The following is a 23930-nucleotide window of genomic DNA, read 5'->3' as shown; positions in this document are numbered from 1 at the left end:
AGACCACTTAATGTTGAACACTTTTTTCTTTAGGATATAGGATGTTATTCAATTAAAAAACATCTTTATAGAAAGATCATTCTTAGATCACGATCACAGGAGGATCAAGAGGAAAACTGGCATGAAGAGAGCTTAATTACAATGAAACTAGAGTTACCTAAATGAGAAATGATAATGGCTAAACTAAAGCAGTGGCACAGGAACAAATAGGAAAAATAATTAGAGGAGAAAAAAGTGATTCAACACAGGAACTCACTGAATATGGAGGCTGAAAGAGAATATAACGAAAGAGTAACTCCATGGATTCATTTCTGCAATTTGCCAATCATCTATTATATATTTATTTATCATTCATTTCTTATACTAGAACTTAATGAGTGACTGCTTTATTCACTTTCTATGTCCCTAGCACTCTTAAGAACACTTAGCACACAGAGTTCCCATTACAGTCTGGTTGACCAATCCTTTTAAAATTTAAGTCTGATGATATTATTTCTCTGCTTTACTCTCCAGTGGTCCCCCTACCACTCAGAGTGACAGGCATGCAATGCTATTTCCATTAAGAAAGTCTCATTCCTCACCTCCTCACAAATGTCAGTTGGAAGTCAACAGTGTGCTTAGCGACATACACTCATAAGCAACTTGTCAGTAAAACATTTTAAAGATTAAAGTTAGACATATTACACTCTGAGAAGTACTGTCCTATATAATCTCACACTGTCTCTCTTCCCTTTCTGACCGTAATTACCTCTTACTCTGTTCTTCCTTCTCTCTACTGGAATCACAAAGTCCTCTGCCATTCCTCAACACATCATGTATGCTTCTGCTGCTGTATGGTTGTATTACTGAAGCCAAACATGGTACTGTCTAAAATAATATTGCTAGTGGACTAGTACTATGCTTCTCTGACCATGCTTTTCCCCTTGGTCTTTTTTCTCTATTCTTTTAAATAAAGTACAATTCTGGGGTGCCTGGGTGTCTCAGTTGGTTAAGCGTCTGACTATGACTCAGGTCATGATCTCAGGGTTCATGAGTTCAAGCCCCACATCAGGTTCTGTGCTGACAGCTTGGAGCCTGGAACCTGCTTTGGATTCTGTGTCTCCCTCTCTCTGTGCCCCTCCCCTGCTCACACTCTGTCTCTCAAAAAGTAAATAAACACTAAAAAAAAAAATTTTTTTTAAATAAAGCACCAATTCTTACTTCAGCACTTTAAAATGGCCAAACAATAATATGTTCACAAACCATCTTTACACTCTATATTGGGTAAGGTCTCTAACAGTACCATGTACACATCTGTTATCATTTCAAGAACCATTTGTATGATAATTTTCAAAAGATGATACTCCACTAATTTTATGACAATGCTAGTATGCTGGTATTTTCTCAAGGAGGGAGACTTCAGAGAATAGTTACTAGAAACCTTAATATAATTTTATACTACACTGATTGCAACAATAAAACTTTAAACATTTAAGAGATACAAAACTGAAATGTACTTGGGTTTCAATATTGATGTTATAATTTAAAATAAAAAAAACTTCATTAGTGTCAATAGAAATTATAAGGAGCAGACTTTTGAAAAACTTAGCACAAATACTAGTAGTTCTATTTAGTCCTAAGAACAACTTTGTGAGGTGTTATATTTCTCATTTTTATAGTTGAGAAAATGAAGACTTAAGCAAGGTTAAGTAATATGCCTAAGGTCACATAACTAATAAAAATGTTTCACATCTGAGCCTCTCTGACTCAACAGTCTGAGCTTTAAGCTATGACACAATACTGCCTTTCACTTAATAAATGGTATTGTGAAGAGAGTTATCGTTTTACAAAAAAGGATACGCTTGAAGTTTAACATATTTAAGATTTTAGTGCAGGATTAATGTCCTGCATTTCAGGTTAACAGGATGGACGGTAATATGAATTTAAGTTTCTGATAAAATTTCACTTTGTGGGCTATACCCGAACAAAACAAGCAAGATATACAAAAGCAACAGAGTGTGATATAAAAATTAAGTGAAACCTCTAAGAGACTTGGGGTCTTACTCATAAGATGTGTCACTTATTAATTATGTGACACTGAGTATCTAATTTCCCTCTTTAAACCTCAATTTTTCCAACTTCAAATAGGTTCATTTGGTTAAGAGTCATTTCATACCTAAAATTCTAAGTCTGTAGAAGAGAACTGTTGAATAATAGCAATATTCTTACTACTTATATAATATACTTACTATACTATTTATATAATCATTACATGTACTAAAAGAGTCACAATCATATACCTTTTTTTTTTTAATTTTTTTTTTTAACGTTTATTTATTTTTGAGACAGAGAGAGACAGAGCATGAACGGGGGAGGGGCAGAGAGAGAGGGAGACACAGAACCAGAAGCAGGCCCCAGGCTCTGAGCCATCAGCCCAGAGCGCAACGCAGCGCTCGAACTCACGGTCTGTGAGATCGTGACCCGAGCTGAAGTCGGACGCCCAACCAACTGAGCCACCCAGGCGCCCCATCATATACCTTTCTTTAAATAAGTTGTGAAAGTCTATTTTAAAAATCCAGAGAAGACCCAAAACTCAACTATATTTAAAATTAGTTTGTCTCATTTTCTCTATCTTATTATTAACCCAATTTAAAATTGGAAGTTTAAAATTTACAGTGCAACTGCATAAACAAAAAATAAAAATACCTGTTTAGATGTGTTATTACATATCTGAATACATCATAGTTTACAGGATGAAATTTCTTAACAATTTCTTTCAATGCATGAAGACGTTCTGTTTTATCTGGGATTTCTGTAAAATCAAAGTAGGAAGGAATTTGTTGAAACACACATTTAAAAATATTTGATAAAGCTTCCTGCTTTGCTTACTGTAAAAGACAATGAAGAATCTGTTTGAAGCATATGAGAATAAGTAAACAAAAACAAAATGTTCTAAGAAACCTGCTAAATACATTATCTATTACAATAGCCTTTTTGCATGTAAAGCTAATCACAAGGTCAAACTGACTCAGAGATGATAAAATTTAAAATGGTTATACTGAATAAGCACCTACTTTCCTACCTTACTTTTGCAAAAAATGACTTAAGATATGAGGCCAAAGTTAATTTGACTTTAAAAAACTTAAATACACATGTGTACACACCATACAAAGGTTAATATTTTACTGAAATATGTTAGAGATACATTCACATGAAGAGTTCATTTAATTTTCTTACACAGCTTCTAAGTCTGAAATAAAAATACAAATCACAAATTTCTAGTACAATGATCTTCAAATTGCTAGAAGCACTGAGTCACCTGAGAGACCAGCTACAACTAAATATTTCTGGGGATCACTCCCCCGGATTCTGATTTTGTTTACTTGCAGGAAAATAACCTTTAAGAAAGAGTCTTATAAGCTGAATTTTTATTAGCTACACATTCTAGTGCATGGATGATTTTAACACAAAGCAATCAGTACATTAAACCCACCATCATCATCTCTCTCCAAAAAAGGAGGCTTACAACTTACTTGCTGCTTCCAATAGCTCTGGATGAAGAGAATATGGAATTAACGGGTCTGGCAGATCTGCAAAGAAAGCTTTAAGAGCTCCAGCTACAGCATTTACTGTTACTTCCATTGATACGAGACTGATATTATGATCTACAAGACAAAAATTTAAATTTATAATTTATATAATAAAATTTTAATTAATTATAAGAGAGATACGCTAAATATAGGTACTTATAGATCCAAATGTATTAGAGTCTTCTCCTCAGCCGTGTTTCTTTACAGGCTGATTCACCCCTCCCCAAATGTGTTTTTTTTTTTTTTTTAAGTTTATTTATTTTTTAGAGAGAGATAGAGAGCACATGGGACAGGGGCAGAGAGAGAGAGAGAGAGAGAGAGAGAGAGAGAGAGAGAGAGAGAGAGAGAGAGAAAGAAGTGGGGAAGAGAATCCCAAACAGGCTCTGCACTAGTAGTGCAGAGCCTGATGAGGGCTCCATCTCATGAACTGTGACATGACCTGAACCAAAATCAAGAGTCAGATGTTCAACCAACTGAGATGCTCAGGAGCCCCTCCTACTCTGTTTTAATAAGTTTGCCTACATAAGGGAAGAGAGAACCAAGCAGGAAGCATCTTCTACTACAGCAAATGTAAAAGGCTGTTAGGCTTATTAGTATGTTATAGAGCATTAGCATTCACTAATACCTACCTTTTAAAATATTTTGTTTACATAAGCTATTTTACAGGGGCACCTAGGTGGCTCAGTCAATTGAGTTACCAGGATTCCCTTTTTCTCTGCCCCTTCCCCACTCTCTCTCTTTCAAAACAAACTTTTAAAAAGGCCATAAAAAAACAAAAAGACAAAAGATAGGAATTAAGCATATAAATTTTAGTTTAAACCTTCTACTTCTACTTGCTGAAATCAAGTGAGTTTACACCTTCTAGCTTACACTTGATTTTTTTGTATGGAATAGTTTCATTTCAACCCTTTTCAGTGAAGTTCTGACTTAAAAAACAAGAATGGAATATACTAAAGGTGTATCACAAGGTTAATTTGCTATTAAAAGATTTTTTCTTTTTATAATTTTGATTATTTATGATATCAAATTTTGATATTTATGACAGAAAATGTAAAAACACAGATCAACAACAAGAAAAAAATTACCCCCATCACCTAGAAACAATCACTATTTACATTTTATTTATTCAGGCATGTTTCCTTTCATCCCTTTTTATTCATTAAAAAAAAAAACTAGAAAAATCATAAATACATTTTTATACTGGATTTTGTTTTCAAGGCATTATCTAAGGTGATTAAAATTTCACAAGCAAACGTTTAAAACCTTTCCTGTGTGTACCAGGTAACATTTAATTGTAACATAATTGAAAATTTGCAAGAACAGTACTAAGAATTCATACATCCTTAACCCATTAATAACCTTTTGCCCTAAATGGTTATAATGACCACAAAATATTCCCCAAGATTTAACAATTTACATAATATTTTATTACTGAACATTTATATTTTATTTAAAAACATTAAAGATGCTATGATAAACACTATTATATACTAAAGCTTATTTTCTTAGGCTACATTTTCTATAACAAGAGCTATCCGATGAATATTTGATATGGTGTGTGGCACAGAAAACTCTTCATTATCGCATTATTCATCCCAGTTCCTCTTATCACTCCTAGTCTAGATATGAAAAAGTTAGGGTTTAGAAAAATTAATTGCCCTAGGCACAGTAAGTGACAGAACGAGAAAACAAAACCATGAAGTATAATTCAAGAGGCCATAGTATTGACTATAACCTATTCCTTAATTACTGTAAGTGAAAGTGCACAAATTTAAAATGAAGTCCTATATATAGAAAATACTTCCAAAGCTTTCACACCACTCAACAACTGACATTTTACCATTTTAACACACATAAATCTACACGATTTTACACAGGAATCTAGTATTCCACTTATAAAGAACGTGGATAGGTCCCCTCCTCTCTTTAAAAAAATTTGAGACAACACTGCTATAAATGCTCTTTCAAGTATATCTTGGTAAGCTTATACAAAGACTTCTGTAACATAAATATTTATAAGTGGAATATCTGGAGCAAAGTATCTGAATTTTAATAGTTATACATGAACTACCTCTCAAAAGGTATCCACAACCAACAGTGTACAACATACCTGCTTCTCTACACTCTGTCAACAATCTTTTCACTCTGATAATAAATCAAAATCAACTCTTTTTATTTGAGTGTTTGTATCTACAAATCATAGAGACAGAGCATATTTTCATATACTCTTTGGTCTCTTTCTTCTGATGTGAACTGCTTATTCCATCCAAGATTATTCCACACCTCCCTCAAGTTTATAGTTTGTCTCCCGGTTTTGTTTACGTTTTATCCACTATCTCACACAGAGATAGTAGTCCAGGTTATCATCCTGTTTAGGATTTCTACATTTCATATCAAGTTTAGGCCTTGATACTCCAAGATTATAAAATATTCACTCATTTTTCTCCATAGTGCTTATAGTTTTTCTACATTTAAAACTTTGATTTCTTTTTAATTCCTAATGGTTAGCTGGCCCTAAAGCATGGAAAAAAAATTAAACTGCACCTTTAAATAAGTATTATTTCTGACTTAGAAAGATGCTGATTTGTCCTAAGTCAATTGATTGCTTTTCTAATTCTGGTAACGGATTTATAGCTCTCCTATTCTTGACTGTGGTAAATATTCTATCACACATTTAAAATCCTGCTTCAAGACTCTTTCCTCCCCCAAATCCCACTTCCTTATAAAAATCAGTCTTCCCACCATGAAATTTCAGTAAGGAAAATAATTTAAAAATGATTGTATTTTATATACCTCACCTTGATCAAACTGCTTTTGAATATTGTCTTGATCAGTTTTGTTCCCACTAACACGGTAAAGTCCTTCAGTACATAATCCTATAAGAATAAAGAAATATATAAGCTTTTATACATACATACATACATACATACATATATACAACAGAATACACTCAACCTTAAACACATCTTAGTAACTTAGAAAAATATGGTGGTAAAATACTATTAAGAATTAAAAATTTTGGGGCATTTGTTTTGAAATTCTTAATGGACCACTTTTTCTCTTAAATCATTTAGGACATCCAGTTCCATGCAAAATGAAAAAACATGTTTCTTCCTATTTCTTCCACTAAGTATAGCTAAAATTCCTGAGCACAATATATAAAAAGCAAACATCAAGATTCTGAATGGTGGAGAGAAGATAGACTGTCTAATGACACTGGAATTTGCAAAACAAAATGATAGTGAATTCTCTGGGGTTTCTTTTTGCCTCATATATACTGGACTGGACAACAGAGAAGCTTCAACCCAGAAATATCACACAGCACAGGCAAAAAAAGAGAAAGAAAAAATAACAGAAAACCAACCACAAGAAAAGCTTGCTCTCTCAAGTGGAAGGACTGTGAAAGGTGTAGCCTCAGAAAGCAAAAACAAAACATTTTTTTTATTAGAACTGCCTTCCTCTAGCCGAAGACCATGAAACCCACTCCTCACACACAAGTGGTAACCCAGTAGGGAGATCAGAATTCCACTTCTTCTACCCAGCGGTAAAAATGGCATACACCCCCCCTTCCTCTTCCTGGGGTGTCAATAGGGGTGAATAGAGACCAGAATCTAGAGGTAAGAGGGAAATTACCCTCCCCACCGTGGTAGTGTCAGTAGAGGCTTATGGAGACCAAGTAGGGCATCAGGGCTTTCATCCCCAACTGCTGGTGCAGTCAGAAGAGGTTCACTAAAATAGAAGATCCAAAGTCTCATAGCATAATATCCAAAATGACCCAGATACAATAATAAAGCTAAAATTATTCATCATACCACAAACCAAGAAAATCTCCAACATGAAGGAGAAAAGATAATTAACAGGTACCAATACAAAGGTGCCAGCTGTGGAATTATCTGACAAGGATTTTAAAGCAGCTATCATAAAATATTTCAATGAACAATTATAAACACACTTGAAAAAATTGAAAGTTTCATAAAAAATCAGAAATATAGTAAGACCTAGAAACTTTAGAACTAAGGAAAAGAAATAGAATGGAGACGACAGAGCAGCGAACGAGTGACCTTGAAAATAAATCAATAGAAATTACAGAGACTAAACAACATAAAGAAATTTATACTGGAAAAGGAGGGGGGAAAAAGAATGAAAAAAGAAAGGCCTCAGGGAATTATGGACAATAAAAAAAGACCTAACATTTATGTCACTGGCCAAAAGTCTATACCTATTGTCTGTGCTCAACAGGAAGTTTCTTAAAGCACTTCTAAAAAAGACTCATTTTCGTAAGGCATTATATACTCTTCTGATCACAGGAGTTACAAAAAAATAAAAACAAACCAAATCAATGAAAAAGTAGATTATCTCAAACTTATTCCTTGACCAATGTCACAGCTTCCATGGGACAACGTATTTTTAATTCCTTCTAATTTCTTACCTAGTTATTAGAATTATTTTAGTCTTTACAAAGAATACATAACAATATGAAAGAAGAATGAAGTATATCTCATGCTGGGAGGAAAATGTTAATATTCAGAAATTCATGAACATACAAAAGGAAGAAAAAATCCAATCTGACAAAGTTTCATGGGCTAATGTTGCTATATTAAAAATTTTTTAATGTTTATTATTTATTTTTGATAAAGAGACAGAGGGTGAGCAGGGGAGGGGCAGAGAGAGGGAGACAAAGAATCAGAAGCAGGCTCCAAGCTGTTGGCACAGCAGGTGACATGGAGCTCAAACTCAGGAACTGTTAAATCATGACCTGAGCCAAAGTCAGACACTTAAAACCGACTGTGCCACCCAGGCGCCCCTAATGTTATTTAAATGTTACAAGGTTTTACTGACATAGCCAACATGAATTCACCTGTGATTACTGAAAGAAACCAGACACAAAAGAATTTATTTATGTGATTCCATTTATATCAAGTTCTAAAAAAGGTAATACTTATCTATAAGTGGGGGCTGGGGGAAGTTAGACGAGTTACCTTGGGTGGTTTGGAAAAGCAATTGGAAAGAGACATAAAGGGTCATGAAAATGTTCTGTATCTTGACAGGTGTGTGCATTAAACAGGGGAATGAATTTGTCACATGTCAATCTAAGTGTACCCTTAAGTTTGGTGAACTTCACTCTATGTAATTGGACCTTAAAAATTTTTGAAAAATTGTGATAAATTATTGAACTCTACTTAGCAGGTTTCAAATCTAGAGTAGTATGTATACTTTTTGCATATTTCAGACTTGAGCAAATGAGTAAATATGTGAAGAATAAAAGGAGCATGGATTCTCACTGTTCAAGAAGGGAATTAATAACAAAAGGGGAACTAGAATTAAATGTAATGTATGGTGTTAGATTAAAATTGAAGGTAACAACATAAATTCATGGTTTTTAACAAACTGCTACAGAAATAAGTATAGATGCATACATACATACATTTCTTAGCTTTCTTAGCTTTTTTTGCTGAGATGGTCCAGAAGTAGTAGCCCCAATATTGGTTTCTAAATACCATTCTCTACCAAAACAAACCAGAGCAATTTGGAGAAAAGGTGGATTCCAAGGATGAATCAGGGAAAGTATAAGCCATGCCTGGTACATCTTGTGCCAGAAAGTTGAGGAAGTACATAAAGAATTATAGAGATGTATCTTCAAAGGACATAGAATTCATGAAGGAGTCTAAGCTAGGATGATCTGAGTAACATTAATGCATTATAACTCATTGAATACAAGAACACATGAACTCATACCAATATAAATAAAAAGTTACTAAATTAAAGTTTTAATTTCAATGAAGAAATATGGCAGACACCAACAAATAATCAAAATTATTGGGACAAACTGATACACTGTCTCAACAGGTTATGACATACTTAAAAAGATACAACAACCTGGATGGTATTTCTAACAAAAATGCATAATTCAAATCTAATAATGAGGAAACATGATATTCAAATTGAGGGAGACGAGTAGTTCATTTATATAGTGAAATGTCAACCAATAAACACAGGAGAAATTAGATTTAAAAAAATCAATGAAGTCTAAAACTAGTGGCTAAAAGTCTGAAGATAATCTCAAAAATTCTTTTTAATTAAAGGAGCTGAAAAAGGGTAGCCTGGGTGGCTCAGTCAATTAAGCCTCTGACTTAGACTCAGGTCATGAACGTACCATTCACGAGTTCAAGCTCCACACTGAACTCTGTGCTGACAGCTCAGAGCCTGGAGCTGCTTCAGATTCTGCGTCTCCCTCTCTTCACCTCCCCCACTCGTGCTCATGTGTTCTCGCTCTCAAAAATAAATAAAAACATCTAAAAAATTAAATAAATAAATGAGCTGAAAAAGACATGATCACTAAATGCAATACACCTAAATTAAATTGTATCCTGGACTGCTCCTCTCATGAAGGATTAAATAGCTCCAAATGTCATTAACTGAGGTTGACAATTCCTGACAGAGATAAGCATTTAGTATTACTTGTTTAGTGAAAATTTTAAGGTACTTAATCATCTACACTAAAAATCTTGCCTTCCATTTACTAATAATTAAATGATGTAAAAAAAAAATGAAAAAACATCCCCAGCTCAATTATCAAGACGTGAATTATCAAAGTTTTACTTGGACTTAAAATCACCCAAGGTATCTATCATGGGTCTCCAAGCAATAAATAAAGGCATTAGAAATATATTCCAATATTCTGAAACTATATATAAAAATGTAGAAACTGAAAATAACTTTAAGCCAAATCCTTTTTTTTTCTTTTATTAGAAAAGTAACTAACCCTTGTGCTGTACAAACTTATTGGTATCTGAAGTTCTAAAATGGTCCAAGCTCTATCTGAGCTAATGAAGAAAATGAAATAAGAGTTTCAAAGCCTGTTTCTGTACCTTCAGGATGAAATAATACTAAGCCACAAAATAGATTACAGTGTGTAAGAGAAAAAGTAAAATGTGTAAATAACACATAAATTAAGACAAATGCATCCACGTGGAAATGGCATAAGTAAAGAGATGGAAATGGGAATTTCAGGGCTTGTTTCCCTCAAAAAAGCAACTAACGAGCTGTCAAAAAGTGTACCAATTTTTGCGGAAGGATGAAATCTAGTAAAAGAAAAAAAAAAAAGAAAATCACAACCACTAGAAGGCTTGGTGAAGAAAGCAGCTTTTAATTATCCACCCACCATACCCTTATACTTCAGATTAGCAACAACCATGATGGCAGCCTGCACTCTGGGCAAAGGTTACAAGTGCCAGAGGAAACAATACAGATCGTATTCTTAAGGAACTATGGTGACGGGTTTTGACCAGTCTCCTAGATGGAACAACACAAGGGCTTTTTACATGTTTCACTCAACTTGAAGTGTTCCCAGGGCTGAGGTGGCTTCACTGGCATGTAAAGGCACAAGTACTGGCTGCAGCAATGTGGAGACAGGAACAACAGGATCAGCAATGGGAGGGAAAGCCTATCATGGAAGATGTTGGCAAAAGGAGACAGTGGGGGATTACGGAGTTTAAAAGCGTCTACGTATATGGGGGGAATCAAGAAGCCCACATGCATGCCGAAAGCCGGATACATCCTCAGAAAATGCCTGAAAAGATCAGAAACTTTCACCTCTGGCTAACCACAAGCTCTGCTCAAGCTGGAAGTGAAGGCTCAAGCAGAGTTATAAATGGCCTGGGTAAGTGTTAAAAGAGTAAGCGAACACAATGTGCAAAGACTTGGAAAGAATTTTTTTCCCAATGACTTCAGGCATTTAAACAAACTGTCAAAACACTAGCTAACCACTAAGCTAATGGAATACAGACTTCAGTGGCCACAAATGACAAAGAATACAGACTTTAAAACAGTAGTTTAGGAAAGTCTCCAAACAAGCAAACATAGCCAATAAACAGCAACAAAAACCCTGGTAAGGGAGGGGAATCTGATATCCAGAGATAACACAAAATTCAAAACCCCTTATTTTCAACAACATATTAAAAGGCATAGAAAGAAACAAAACTGGTATGCTCAGAAACAATATGGTATGCTCAAGGAACAAAAAGAAATGAACAGAAACTGTCTGTGAGGAAACCCAGTCTTTGTACTACACAAAGACTTTAAATCAACTCTTTAAAAAAATGCATGAACAAAGAAGTGAAAGGAACCAGAGGGATGACAATAAAGTGAGTATCAATAAATACAAAGAAATTATAGTAAGAACTAAGGAGATTCTGGAACTGAAAAGTAGAGTAACAAAAATGAAAACTTCACTGGCAAGGTTTAAGAGCAGATTTTAGCAAGCAGAAGAAATAACCAGTGAACTTAAAGACTGGTTAACTGAGATTATCCAGTCTGAGAGCAAAAAGAGAAAAGAATGAAGAAAAATGAACAGAGCCTAAGACATTTCTGGGACACCATCAAGTTTACCAACACATGTGCAAGGTCTTTCCTAAATGGAAAGGAAAATATTTAAAGCAATAATGGCTAAAACTAAATATGGAAAAAAAAAAAACCCCAACAACCCACAAATGCATACATCCAAGAATGTCAACAAATTGCAAGCAGGATGAACTCAAAAAGAGGTACACTGAAAAAAACAAGAGAAACTTAACCATATCCTAGGAATCCACATTAAGATTAACGCTTATTTCTCTTCAGAAACCAGAGGCCAGAAGGCAGTAAGATGATATAAAGTCCTGAAAGTAACTATCAACCAAGAATTCTGGCAAAACAAAAATGAAGAAAAAAATTAAGACATTTTTAGGTAAACAGAAGTTGACAAAGTTTATCAAGAAATGCTAGAGTCCTCCAAGCTGAAATAATGCATCAGACACTAACCTGAAGTCACACCAAAAAAATAACTAAAATAAAAGTAGTTACAGATAATTTTTTTATAAACCAGTAGTACTGCAATTTTGATTTGTAGCATCTTTTTCTCTAGGATTAAAAAAAATGCAAGAAACAAGAATTATAAATCTATGTTAATGGGCAGACATGTATCTTAAAATACAATAGGAACAAAATAAAAATAAATTTTATGAAAATTTACAACTTCATCAGAAACATTTACCAAGTTCACAACTTGCATCAAAAACATTATGAAGAAAGACAACCTATAAAATGGGATAACACATTTGCAAATCATTTGCATGATAAGGGTCTAATACCCAGAATATACAGAGAACTCTCATAACCAAACAACAGAAAGACAACCCAATGTAAAAATTGGCAAAAGATACATCTTCAAAGATATACAAATGGCCAACAAGCACATGAAAAGATTCTCAACATTATTAGCCATTAGGGATATGTAAACCAAAATCACAAAGAGGTGTAACTTCATACACAGGAATGAAGGAATTACAGCTATACTAAAAAAAAAAAAAAAAAAAAAAAAAAAAAAAAAAAAAAAAAGGAAAACAACAAGAGGTGGTAAGGATGTGAAGAAATGGAAACTCTCATACACTGGTGGCAGAAATATAAAATGGTACGGCCTATTCCTCAAAAAGTTAGACATACTCCTAGGCATATACTTTAAAAGAACTCAAAACAGGTATTCAAAGAAATACTTGTACACACATCTTCATAAAAATACTATTCACAAGAGACACAAAACAGAAGTAACCCAAAGAGCCATGAATGGATGAACAAAACGTGGAATATGAGGAATAACTGCATACTTAATGGGTACAGGATTTCCTTTAGAGTGATGAAATATTTTAGAACTAATTAGAGGTGAATGGTTACACAACACTGTGGATGTACTAAATGCTACTGAACTGTACTCTTCTCAAATGGTTAAGTTATAGGTTATATGATTTTTACCTAAAAAAAAAAAAAAAAAAAAAAAACCACCCTAAAAAGCTCCTGTGGGGAAAAAAAAGAATAATTGGTAGGCTATAAGCTTATTCAAGCTAGATGCTACACAATAAAAAATGTATTCTTATTGCTTGATAGAAATGTAAAACCACAGAGGGAAGTAGATGGGTCAAAAGTAGTACTGGGGCGCCTGGGTGGCGCAGTCGGTTAAGCGTCCGACTTCAGCCAGGTCACGATCTCGCGGTCCGTGAGTTCGAGCCCCGCGTCAGACTCTGGGCTGATGGCTCAGAGCCTGGAGCCTGTTTCCGATTCTGTGTCTCCCTCTCTCTCTGCCCCTCCCCCGTTCATGCTCTGTCTCTCTCTGTCCCAAAAATAAATAAACGTTGAAAAAAAAATATTAAAAAAAAAAAAGTAGTATTAAGGCAAAATCATATTTCAAGAAAACTGCACAATGCAATATACATTTAGACAAAACAACACATATTCTACATTAATCAGTTATTTTATTTATTTATTAATGTTTATTTATTTTTGAAGGCGAGAGAGACAGTGTGAGTGGGGGAGGGGCAGAGAGAGAGGGAGACAGAACCTGAAGCAGGCTCCAGGCTCTGAGCTGTCAGCACAGAGCCCAATACAGGGCTTGAACTCACAAACTGTGAGATAGTGACCTGAGCTGAAGTTGGATGCTTAACCGACTGAGCCACCCAGGTGCCCCTGGTTATTTTAAAAAATTAAATAATTTGATTATCTGGTAATGCTAAACCAACAAACTAGTCAATATAATATGCTATGTTGTACTCATAAGATTCTCTCTTCTGAGAATTTCGAATTGGAGACTAAAAGATATCTGGTTAGGTTTAAGATGTAATTAAAATTAAAACAAAAAATATAGGATGTGTAAATAGACAAGGTAAGTCTAAGAGAGAGAAAAGGACACAGAAAAACAGATGATACTATTACCTGAATTCTAGTCCACTGGGGTGGACTCTTGGCTTCCACAGATGAGTATGCTTTCAATTAAGCGTATTTTTTGCATTTAGTTTCTTGCAACCAAAATAATTTAAGATTTTAAAAGCAATTCTTAGGCTACGGAATTCAGTTGTTTTGATTTCTCCTAAGGGCTCAATATTTTTAAGTAGAAGAGACATCTGGGGGTAGGGACTGGAAGCAATAACAGTATACATGTGATTTTTTAAAAAAGATCTTTATATGGTAGTGACACTAGAGCAGAGATGTAAGAAAAATACTAAGGGCAATGCTTAGCAATTAATGGCATATGAGTGGGCACAAAGGGTGAAAGAGGACTCAGATTAATGAAATGCCTTCGCCCACAAAACTGGGAAAAACAAACTGGCACTATCAGAAAAAAGGAAATTAAGAGAAGGAAGTGGCTTGAAGGAAAAATAACTAAATTTTAATAAAACCCAAGATATTACATCCAAATAGAAATGTTTAGTAGGCAGTCAGGAATACAGGAAAACACTGGGATGTGAGAAAAAGATCTGGGAATTATTCTCTTAGACATGATGCCCCAAGCCTAAAACAAAATGTCTAACAGAGTATGCATAAATGAGATGAACACTAAATGGGACAGCTATATCTTCCTCAAATTAATGGTGTACTTCATAAATGCAGAAAAAATATGAACATGTGGACACCTACTATGATATGTTTTGATTTGAAACAGAATTTAATATCCCTTAATACAATGCCTACTATGTGCTATGTATTAGAATATGCATGTAACAGAAAAAATAAAATAAGACACAGTATATAATTCAACATGTCAGCTGAGTCTTAAAACAAATGCTGAGGTAATATGTCCATTAGTCTCAAGCTGATTTTTTACATGCTAAAAAACTTATAAATCCAAAGTATTTTAAGAAAATAAAACTGCAGACCAGTATCTCTCATGAAAATAGATGCAAAAATCCTCAACAAAGTATTAGCAAACTTAATCAAAAAATGTGTAAGAATTATACACTATGACCAAGTAGGATTTATCCCACATATGCAAGGCAGGTTCAATATTAAAAAAATCAATTAATCAATCCATTAAATCATTAGACTAAAAAAGAAAAATCACACAATCATACCAATATGCAGAAAAAGCATTTGATAAAAATCTAACACTCATTTATGATAAAAACTCTCAGTAAACCAAGAATAGACAACTTCCTTAATATGATAAAGACTGTAAAAAACCTACAGCTGAAATCATACTTAACAGTAAGAAACTAGAAACTTTGCCATTAAGATCAGGTACAGGGCAAGGATGTCTACTCTCACCATGCCCTTCAACATTATCCTAGAAATACTTGCCAAAGCAATAAAACAAGAAAAGGAAATCAAAAGCATAAAGATTGGGAAGAAATGACATGATCATCTATGTAAAAAACCAATAGGCAAAAAATCTGGAATTAATAGTGATTACAGCAAGATTGCAGGATACAAGGTTAATATATAAAAGTCAATTGTTCTCTTTATATATCAATGAACAAATGGAATTTGAAATTAAAAACATTATACCATTTACATTAGCACTCCCCAAAATTATATAAAAAATCAACAAACATGAGTAAGATTTATATAAGGAAAACCACAAAACTCTGATGAATTAAACTCCAAGAACTAGGTTAAGTGGACAGATATCCTATGTTCATAGATAGGAAGCCACAATACTGTCAACATGTCAGTTCTTCTCAACTTGACCTACAGATTCAATGCAATCCCAAATTCCCAGCAAATTATTTTATAAATACCAACAAATTGATTCCAAATTTTATATAAAGATTAAGTCAAAACTCAAAGCAAACACAATATTCAAGAGAAGAACAGAGTTGGAGGACTCACACTACCTGATTTTAAGACTTACTATAAAGCTACTTTAGTAAACAAGACAATGTATTATTGAGGAAAGCACATGCAAAAAGATCAAGGGAACAGAATAGAGAGCCTAGAAACAGAAATCTATTAAAAGTCAACTGATCTTTAACCAAGGAGCAAAGGCAATAAATACAACACAGCAAAGATAGTCTCTTCAACTAATGGTGCTACAAAAGTTACACATCTACATTAAAAAAACAAAAACCAAGCATCTAGACATAGACCTTACAACCTTGACAAAAATGAACTCAAAATGGATTACAAATGTAAAAAATTAAATGACTTAAATGTAAAACACAGAACTATAAAATGTCTAGAGGATAGCAGCAGAAAACCTAGATGACCTTGGTTATGGTGATGCTTTTAAAATACAATCCCTGAGGAAAATACTGATAAACTGGACTTTAATTTCTGTGCTGTGAAAGACAGTATATCTTGAGAATTAGAAGACAAGCCACAAAGTGGGAAAAAATATTTATAAAAGATACATCTGATAAAGGAATATTATCCTAAATATACAGAGAACTCTCCAAACTCAGTAATAAGAAAACTCTATTACAAAACAAACCAAAGACCTTAAGAGACACCATGAAGAAGGATATGATGATGGCAAACAATGTATGAAGATAAGTTCCACAGAATACATTACTAGAAAACTGCAAACTAAAATGAGATACCATTACATACCTATTAGAATAACACCACTGACAACCCCAATTGCTGGCAAGGATACAGAACAACAGGAAGTCTTATTCATTGTTGGTGAGAATGCAAAATTGCAGGCACTTTGGAAGAGGTTGGCATTTCTTACAAAACATACCATCCAACAATCACACTCCTTGTTATCTATCCAAAGGAGTTAAAAACTTAGGTCTACATGAAAATTTACAGACAATGTTCACAGCATTTTTATTCATAACTGCTGGAGTTGGAAGCAACTCAGATGTCCTTCAGTAGGTGTGTGATAAACAAACTAGCACATTGTTAAGTACCAAAAGAAATGTTATCAAGCCATGAAAAGACATGGAAGAATCTTAAAATGCATATTATTAAGTCAAAGAGGCCAATATGGAAAGCCTACTTACTATATGATTCCAACTATATGATAGTGTAGAAAGGCAAAATGATGGAAGGCAATAAAAAGATCAGTTGTTGCCTACAGTAGAGTTAGGGATAGTGGGAGAGAGATGAAGAAGAGCACAGAGAATTTTTGTCCAAACCCATAGGATATACAAAACCAAGAGTGAACTCTAATGTACACCATGAACTTTAGGTGATTTTGATGTGTTAATGTAGATTTATCCTTGGTAAAAAAAAATGTGCTTTTCTGGTGAGTAAAGGTGGTAATGTGCGGTGGGGGTGGGGTTCACATGTGGGAGCAGGAGATATATGGGAAATTTCTGTTGTAAACCTAAAATTCCTCTTTAAAAAAAAAAAATCTATGCATCAAGCTTATAAAGAAGAAGTAACATCAATGGAGTAAGAATCTTCTAGGAATGGTAAGTAACATTTTAGGCACAGGCTACTACAGGAATAATAAGGCTAAAGGCAGTATTTATTATTATTTTATTATTTACTATTTAATTATTGTAACTTCAATCTACTGAATTAAAACGTCACTATATTTCCTAGCCATTAAATCTTTAATATAGGAGAAAAAACAACAATAGTTTTCTAATCTTTCATTTTGTTACTTTCTTTACTATAATGATTAAATGTAGGAGTGCCTGGCTGGCTGAGTCGGTAGAGCATGCAACTCTAGATCTCAGGGCCGTGAGTCTGAACACCATGTTGGGTGTAGAGATTACTTAAATCAAAAAAAATTTTAGTTCAGACATCATTTTCATTCCATGTTCAACATAACTGACTAGAGGCCTTAATGTCAAAGGAAACAAGCTTTGAAGAGTGAAATGACTTTCTCAAGGTCACACATTAGACAAGTTACAGTAATTAGTTTGTCACATTCAATATATTATCTCCCCATTTATTTTATGTTACATACTTTCTACCATTAGGGGTTGCACATAGAAAACTTGTGTCTTAACATTTTTTCCTGAAAAAACAACAACCCAGAAATACAAGCATATAAACATGTATATATGAAAGGATAACTGCCAATAGTGAATGTTTGTGGAGACTTAATTCAGAAATATAGGATAAATGAACAAACTATGATTATCAAGATGTTAGAATATGACAGGTCATAAAAAGTAATTCCAAAGACAACTATCTTATTGCATGGAATGATGTTGCTTGTGTACTAAAAACATTACAGGGGTGCTTGGGGTGGCTCAGTTGGTTAAGGATCTGACTTCGGCTCAGGTCATGATCTCACGGTTTATGTGTTCCAGCCCCACGCTGGGCTCTGTGCTGACAGCTCAGAGCCTGGAGCCTGCTTCAGATTCTGTGTCTCCCTCTCCCCCATTGCCCCTCCCCCACTCGTGCTCTGTCTCTCTCTTTCTCTCAAAAATAAACATTAAAAAAATATTACAAAACCTTGTTTAATTATCCCCTTTTGGAAAAGCTACAGTATGTTTAAAAGTGTATTATATATTGTAAAAAAATGTACAAAAATAAAACTTATCTCATGATCATAAAATTACAAGTGTTTTTTTCAGGTTTTTTTGGACTTATTTGTATTTTTTTTTCTGGCTATAATGAAAGAGATAATTCCTTTCCTTAACAATAAAAAACAACTCTGATTATCAAAAGTCACTTGTAAGCAGTAATTTTAAGTGGAGCTAGAATCCAATTGTGTGACCTCATATGCATTAATTAATTTCTCTGAGCCTGTTTCCACCTCTGTAAAACCTGTTTCCACCTCTAGATACAGTAACTATACACACAACTCATAGAGGTATGAAAATTAAATGAACAAGTTATTTTATAGAATACTAAAAATTTACTATGCATATAAAGCATTTGAAATAGCTTTCACCTAAGAATAGTCTCCACAGAAAAACCAGAGAACATCTTGCACACTGTGTATCATCTTGATCATGTTATTATTACAATGCAAAACTCGTGTTTTCAGGATATTATAACTTAGTGGGGGGGTTCTGCATAATGCAAATTATTCAGTTGATACATATTTATTAAGAAATCTCACTGTAGCACAAATGCCTCCATTTTCTCATCTTTTGCACTTACCATGCATTCTTTGTATGGAAAAACAACAAACACTAATTGTAGCTTAGAAAATAAAGACTAAAATATTATTCATGTATAACTAATGTCACAAGGACAAATAGTTATGAAAAAACTGTTTAAACATTAAGTAAGGACTTAATTATATGTACCACAGCCATGGGTTTTACGAGCTCAGGGTCCTTACTCACATCAAGATTATTATCTAATGGCTATGGTATAAAAACCAACAACAACAAAGCATTACTCTAAGGCCCAATGACTAGCTACTTCAAGAAGACAAAGTTCCAGCTAACAGATAAAAACATATTCCAGAGCCATAAACCATAAAAAGTAGTATTAATACACCAGAAAATCTCAAGGATAAATGCCAATATTGAATGTTTGGAGACTCAAGGAGTTTCTGCTAGATACAACATACTAAAACTAAAGAAATTCTTTAAGGGACTACTAACTTATAATTCCTCCTTGCTAGATCAAAAATAAACAGGTCACACTTGAATCATTAAATTCAGATGTCAATGATACCAACTTTTAGCATTTCTTCAACACTATTGAGGTTAATAAAAGCCTAGACTTCCATTTTTAAAAAGTTTATTTATTTTTGAGAACATGCATGCACAAATGGGGGAGGGGAAAGAATCCCAACCGGGCTCTATGCTGTCAGTGTGGAGCCCAACGCAGGGCTCCATCTTGATTTCACCAACAGAATGAGCCACCCAGGTGCCCTGAAAGCCTAGAATTTCAAAAGCAACATAAAAAGTCCTTTAGGAACTGACATCATGGGTCTCCTAGAATGATGTGTTAGGAAGGATACATCAGCCCTATGTAGCCAAAAAATGTTTTAAATTAAATCTGACCAGGCATTAAAATTTAGGAACAATCTATAAAAATAGGCTTAACGTCTTCAAAAAAAGGTGTCATGAAAACACACACACAAGTCTAGGGAACTTCCTGACTTGATCTGAACTGAAAGAACAAAAAAGCTCTTAGGAGGTAATATCCTATTATATATACATATATACATATACATATATATATATACACACACACATATATACACATATGTATATATATGGGTATATATATATGTATATATATAATATATGCACACACACGACCAAATATAATGGGGTATATATATATATATATATATATATATATATATATAATATATGGGACAACAGAGGAAATTTTATCAATGTTAAATTTCCTGAAGGTGACACTTGTGGTTATGTGGGGAAAATGTCCTAGTTCTTGGGAGATACGCACTAAAAGATTCATTAAGAGTTAAGTGTGATAATCTCTCATAACTTACTGAAATGATTTGACAAAAAAAAAAAAAGAAAGAAATGTGACAAAAATAAGTGTGAAAGGTGTATGAATGTTTAGCCATACTATCCTTGTAACATTTGTGAAGATCGAAATATGTTCCAAAGTATGAGGAAAAAAATGAAGACAAAATTATTTAAAAAAGAAATAATCCTTTAGGAGAACAAACTAAGGAATTGTAGGATTTCTTCAGATGTGCATTTATATACTTAAAGTGAAATACATGGTTTATGTTTATCCATAGCCATAACCCACTTGCTGGTCCAAGACAGAGTAGGGAGGGGGTTAGTTTAACCAAGGTTGAGGTTTTGACAAGTGAGTAACATGGTGGGGGCTGAGGAAGTATGCAAGCAAATGAACTTAAAAATGGACTCAGAAATGTAGGCAAGTCAAAAGAGGAGAGAAGACACAGGGTAACAATATTTGTGAAAAAATGTTCAAGTGATGAAAAAATGGGAGTTCTTCCAAACAGCAAGTAGGAACGCCGAAGTTTAAATAAAAAGGCTTTTAGTTAATACAGTTATATTCACCTCAGCAATAAAACAAAGACTCATACACTTCAATTATTTCACACATCACTGATGTGTGCAATAAAACACAATTTTCAGACCAATATTTAGAGAATCTCATTGGCTAACCAAAAGCACAACTAAGGCTAAGTCTGCCACGTTTTCCTGACTCACAGCAGATTTCTAAGCATTTCTTCCCCCCACCCCCCGCTTTTTTTTTTCATCTCCTCCTTTAAAATGGTATTTTAACGAAAATTTTCTCTGGTTTTGAAAGTGTGCTACCTTCAGAATCTGTTGAGGCATTCCTATTATAGACTGTGGATTTTTCCTACATTTTATAGTTTTTGAATTTCCTGCTTTGTCAGTGCACCTCCTCCTGCTGATAATCTTATTTTGCCTTTCCCATTTGCCAAGGATGTGGACAAATTTGAACTCTTGTGCATTGCTTGTGGAAATGTAAAATGGTGAATCCACTGTAGAAAATAATTTGACAGCTATGCATAAAGATAAACAAAGAATTACCACAGGACTCAACATTCCACTCCTTGGTATGTACCCAACATAACTGAAACCAGGCACTCAAACAAATGTTTGTATATGGATATTTACAGCAGCGGTATTTACAAATGCTAACTGGTGGAACAAACTAAATGTCCACCAACTTATCAATGGATAAACAAAATGTGGTATATCCATACAATGAGAAATGCTACAACATAAATGAACACTATGCAAAGTAACAGAAGACAGACAAAAAGTCACATATTGGATCCCATTTGTTTGAAATTTTCAGAATAAGTCAATCCAAAGAGACAGAAAACAGGTAGGTGGGATGCCAGCCTGGGCCCAATTAAGAATAGGGAAAGGAGTGGGGCGCCTGGGTGGCTCAGTCGGTTAAGCATCCGACTTTGGCTCAGGTCACGATCTTGCGGTCCGTGAGTTCGAGCCCCGCGTCGGGCTCTGGGCTGATGGCTCAGAGCCTGAGCCTGCTTCCGATTCTGTGTCTCCCTCTCTCTCTGCCCCTCCCCCATTCATGCTCTGTCTCTGTCTCAAAAATAAATAAAAACATTAAAAAAAAATTAAAAAAAAAAAGAATAGGGAAAGGAGTAACTACTTAATGGGTATAGTTTCCTTTAGGGTGATAAAAATCTTTCAAACTAGATAAGGAGGTGGTTGCACAACACTGTACATGCACTACATGTCACTGAACTGTGTATTTTTACATGGTTAATTTTGTGTCATATGAATTTTACCTCAACAAAAATGTTTTAAAAAGTATCATTCTAAGTCCCCTGACTTTATATTCAATGTTAATAACGATGCTTCTTTATTAAAATTTTTCTTCTCTCTGGAGTTTTAGAGCTCCATTCTTTTGTACAGCTTATTTGTGCTGAACTTTTCTTCTTACTCTGTATGTTCACCCTGAATTTCATAGCTTACACATAACTTACATTAATATCTATACAATGACAATTGCCAAAATCTTAAGATTAAGCCATTTTCCAAAGATCCACAGCCACACAGCCAGTGGAGTCTTGGGGCTTTTAAATGGATTACCCAGAGGCACCTGAAGATTTAACATGTACATAATATGAAACCATTATCAAAATATCATTTCTACTCTTCATCCTACAATTTGTTTTCATTAATGGTACACCTACAGTTGCCCTACCTGCAATATGAGGGGCACTTTTGAGTTATCTTTCAAGCTCATTATGTATCAGGTTATCATACTAATCCCTGAGAGAAGTCTATCATTCCCTTTCTTTTTAATCTCTCTCCTCCACATACTTTTGTCTACTTTCAACTTACACTCATACTTCAAGGGTCATTCTCAACTAGACCTTAACACAACTTATACAGTACTATCAAAAAACTGTTATAGAAACATCTGATTCCACCATGAAGGACTTAACTACTATGCAAACTGCTCTACTTCAGCAAAGAACTAAACTGGAAAAATTACATAAAACAAGTTTTCATATATTGAGACACAGGCAGTTCAAAACAGTGATCTGTGGGGGAAAAAAACAGCTAATAAGTTAAACTGAATAATCCAACTTAGTGCCTGGAAAAAGCTTTTAGATAACATACAGAAAGGTAGAATCACAACAGAGCACAATGGTCTACCAGAGTTGAGAAGACAGGAGACGGGAGTTCAAAAAGGATGAGAAGGCCAAAATTTAAGGGGTAGAGTACCAAAAAAGAAGCTGAGATACACAGAGAAAGACCCTCAGATATGTGCAGAAAATCTTTGGTTGAATACTCCAAATGTAGGAAAGGAAATTTCCTGGGGATGGGGCAGAGAATAGTTCAAGTTCCATTCTCAGAAGGATATATATATATATATATATATATATATATATATATACACACACATACATACATACATACATACATACAGGATATAGGGTCAAGTTCTCACTTTATTGTAGATCTAAATAAACAATAGAATAAAAGCTGTTCTGGATTCACCAAAACAAACTTACATATATGAGCCTAGAAATTATCAAACTGATTCACAAATACTTAACACATGACAAAACAATTTAAACACTCTTTAAAAAGAACACTTAGAAAACTCACCACCCAATAATGTAAGATTCAAAATATCTGTTATCAAACCAAAACTACCAAGAATAGTTACTCATAATCAAGAAAAAAACCAACAGAAAAAAAAATAGATCCAGAAATGAAATACGGAAGA

General features: G+C 34.1%; 1 protein-coding gene across 4 annotated transcripts in view; it reads right to left on the bottom strand.

The window, feature by feature from the left end:
- Positions 1 to 23930, bottom strand: part of ARHGAP5 (Rho GTPase activating protein 5) — an 82327-nt gene that overhangs the window by 6562 nt on the left and 51835 nt on the right. For all 4 annotated transcript variants that reach the window (XM_047863125.1, XM_047863124.1, XM_047863127.1 and 1 more), the window contains exons 4-6: positions 6368 to 6445; positions 3513 to 3644; positions 2686 to 2791 (exon numbers count right to left, since the gene is read on the bottom strand). In XM_047863125.1, the coding sequence (XP_047719081.1) occupies positions 2686 to 2791; positions 3513 to 3644; positions 6368 to 6445 (316 nt within the window). The remainder of the gene's footprint in view (positions 1 to 2685; positions 2792 to 3512; positions 3645 to 6367; positions 6446 to 23930) is intronic.

The sequence above is a fragment of the Prionailurus viverrinus genome, chromosome B3 (assembly GCF_022837055.1).
Source record: "Prionailurus viverrinus isolate Anna chromosome B3, UM_Priviv_1.0, whole genome shotgun sequence".
NCBI lineage: Eukaryota > Metazoa > Chordata > Mammalia > Carnivora > Felidae > Prionailurus > Prionailurus viverrinus.
This window is presented reverse-complemented; position numbering and strand designations above follow the sequence as displayed.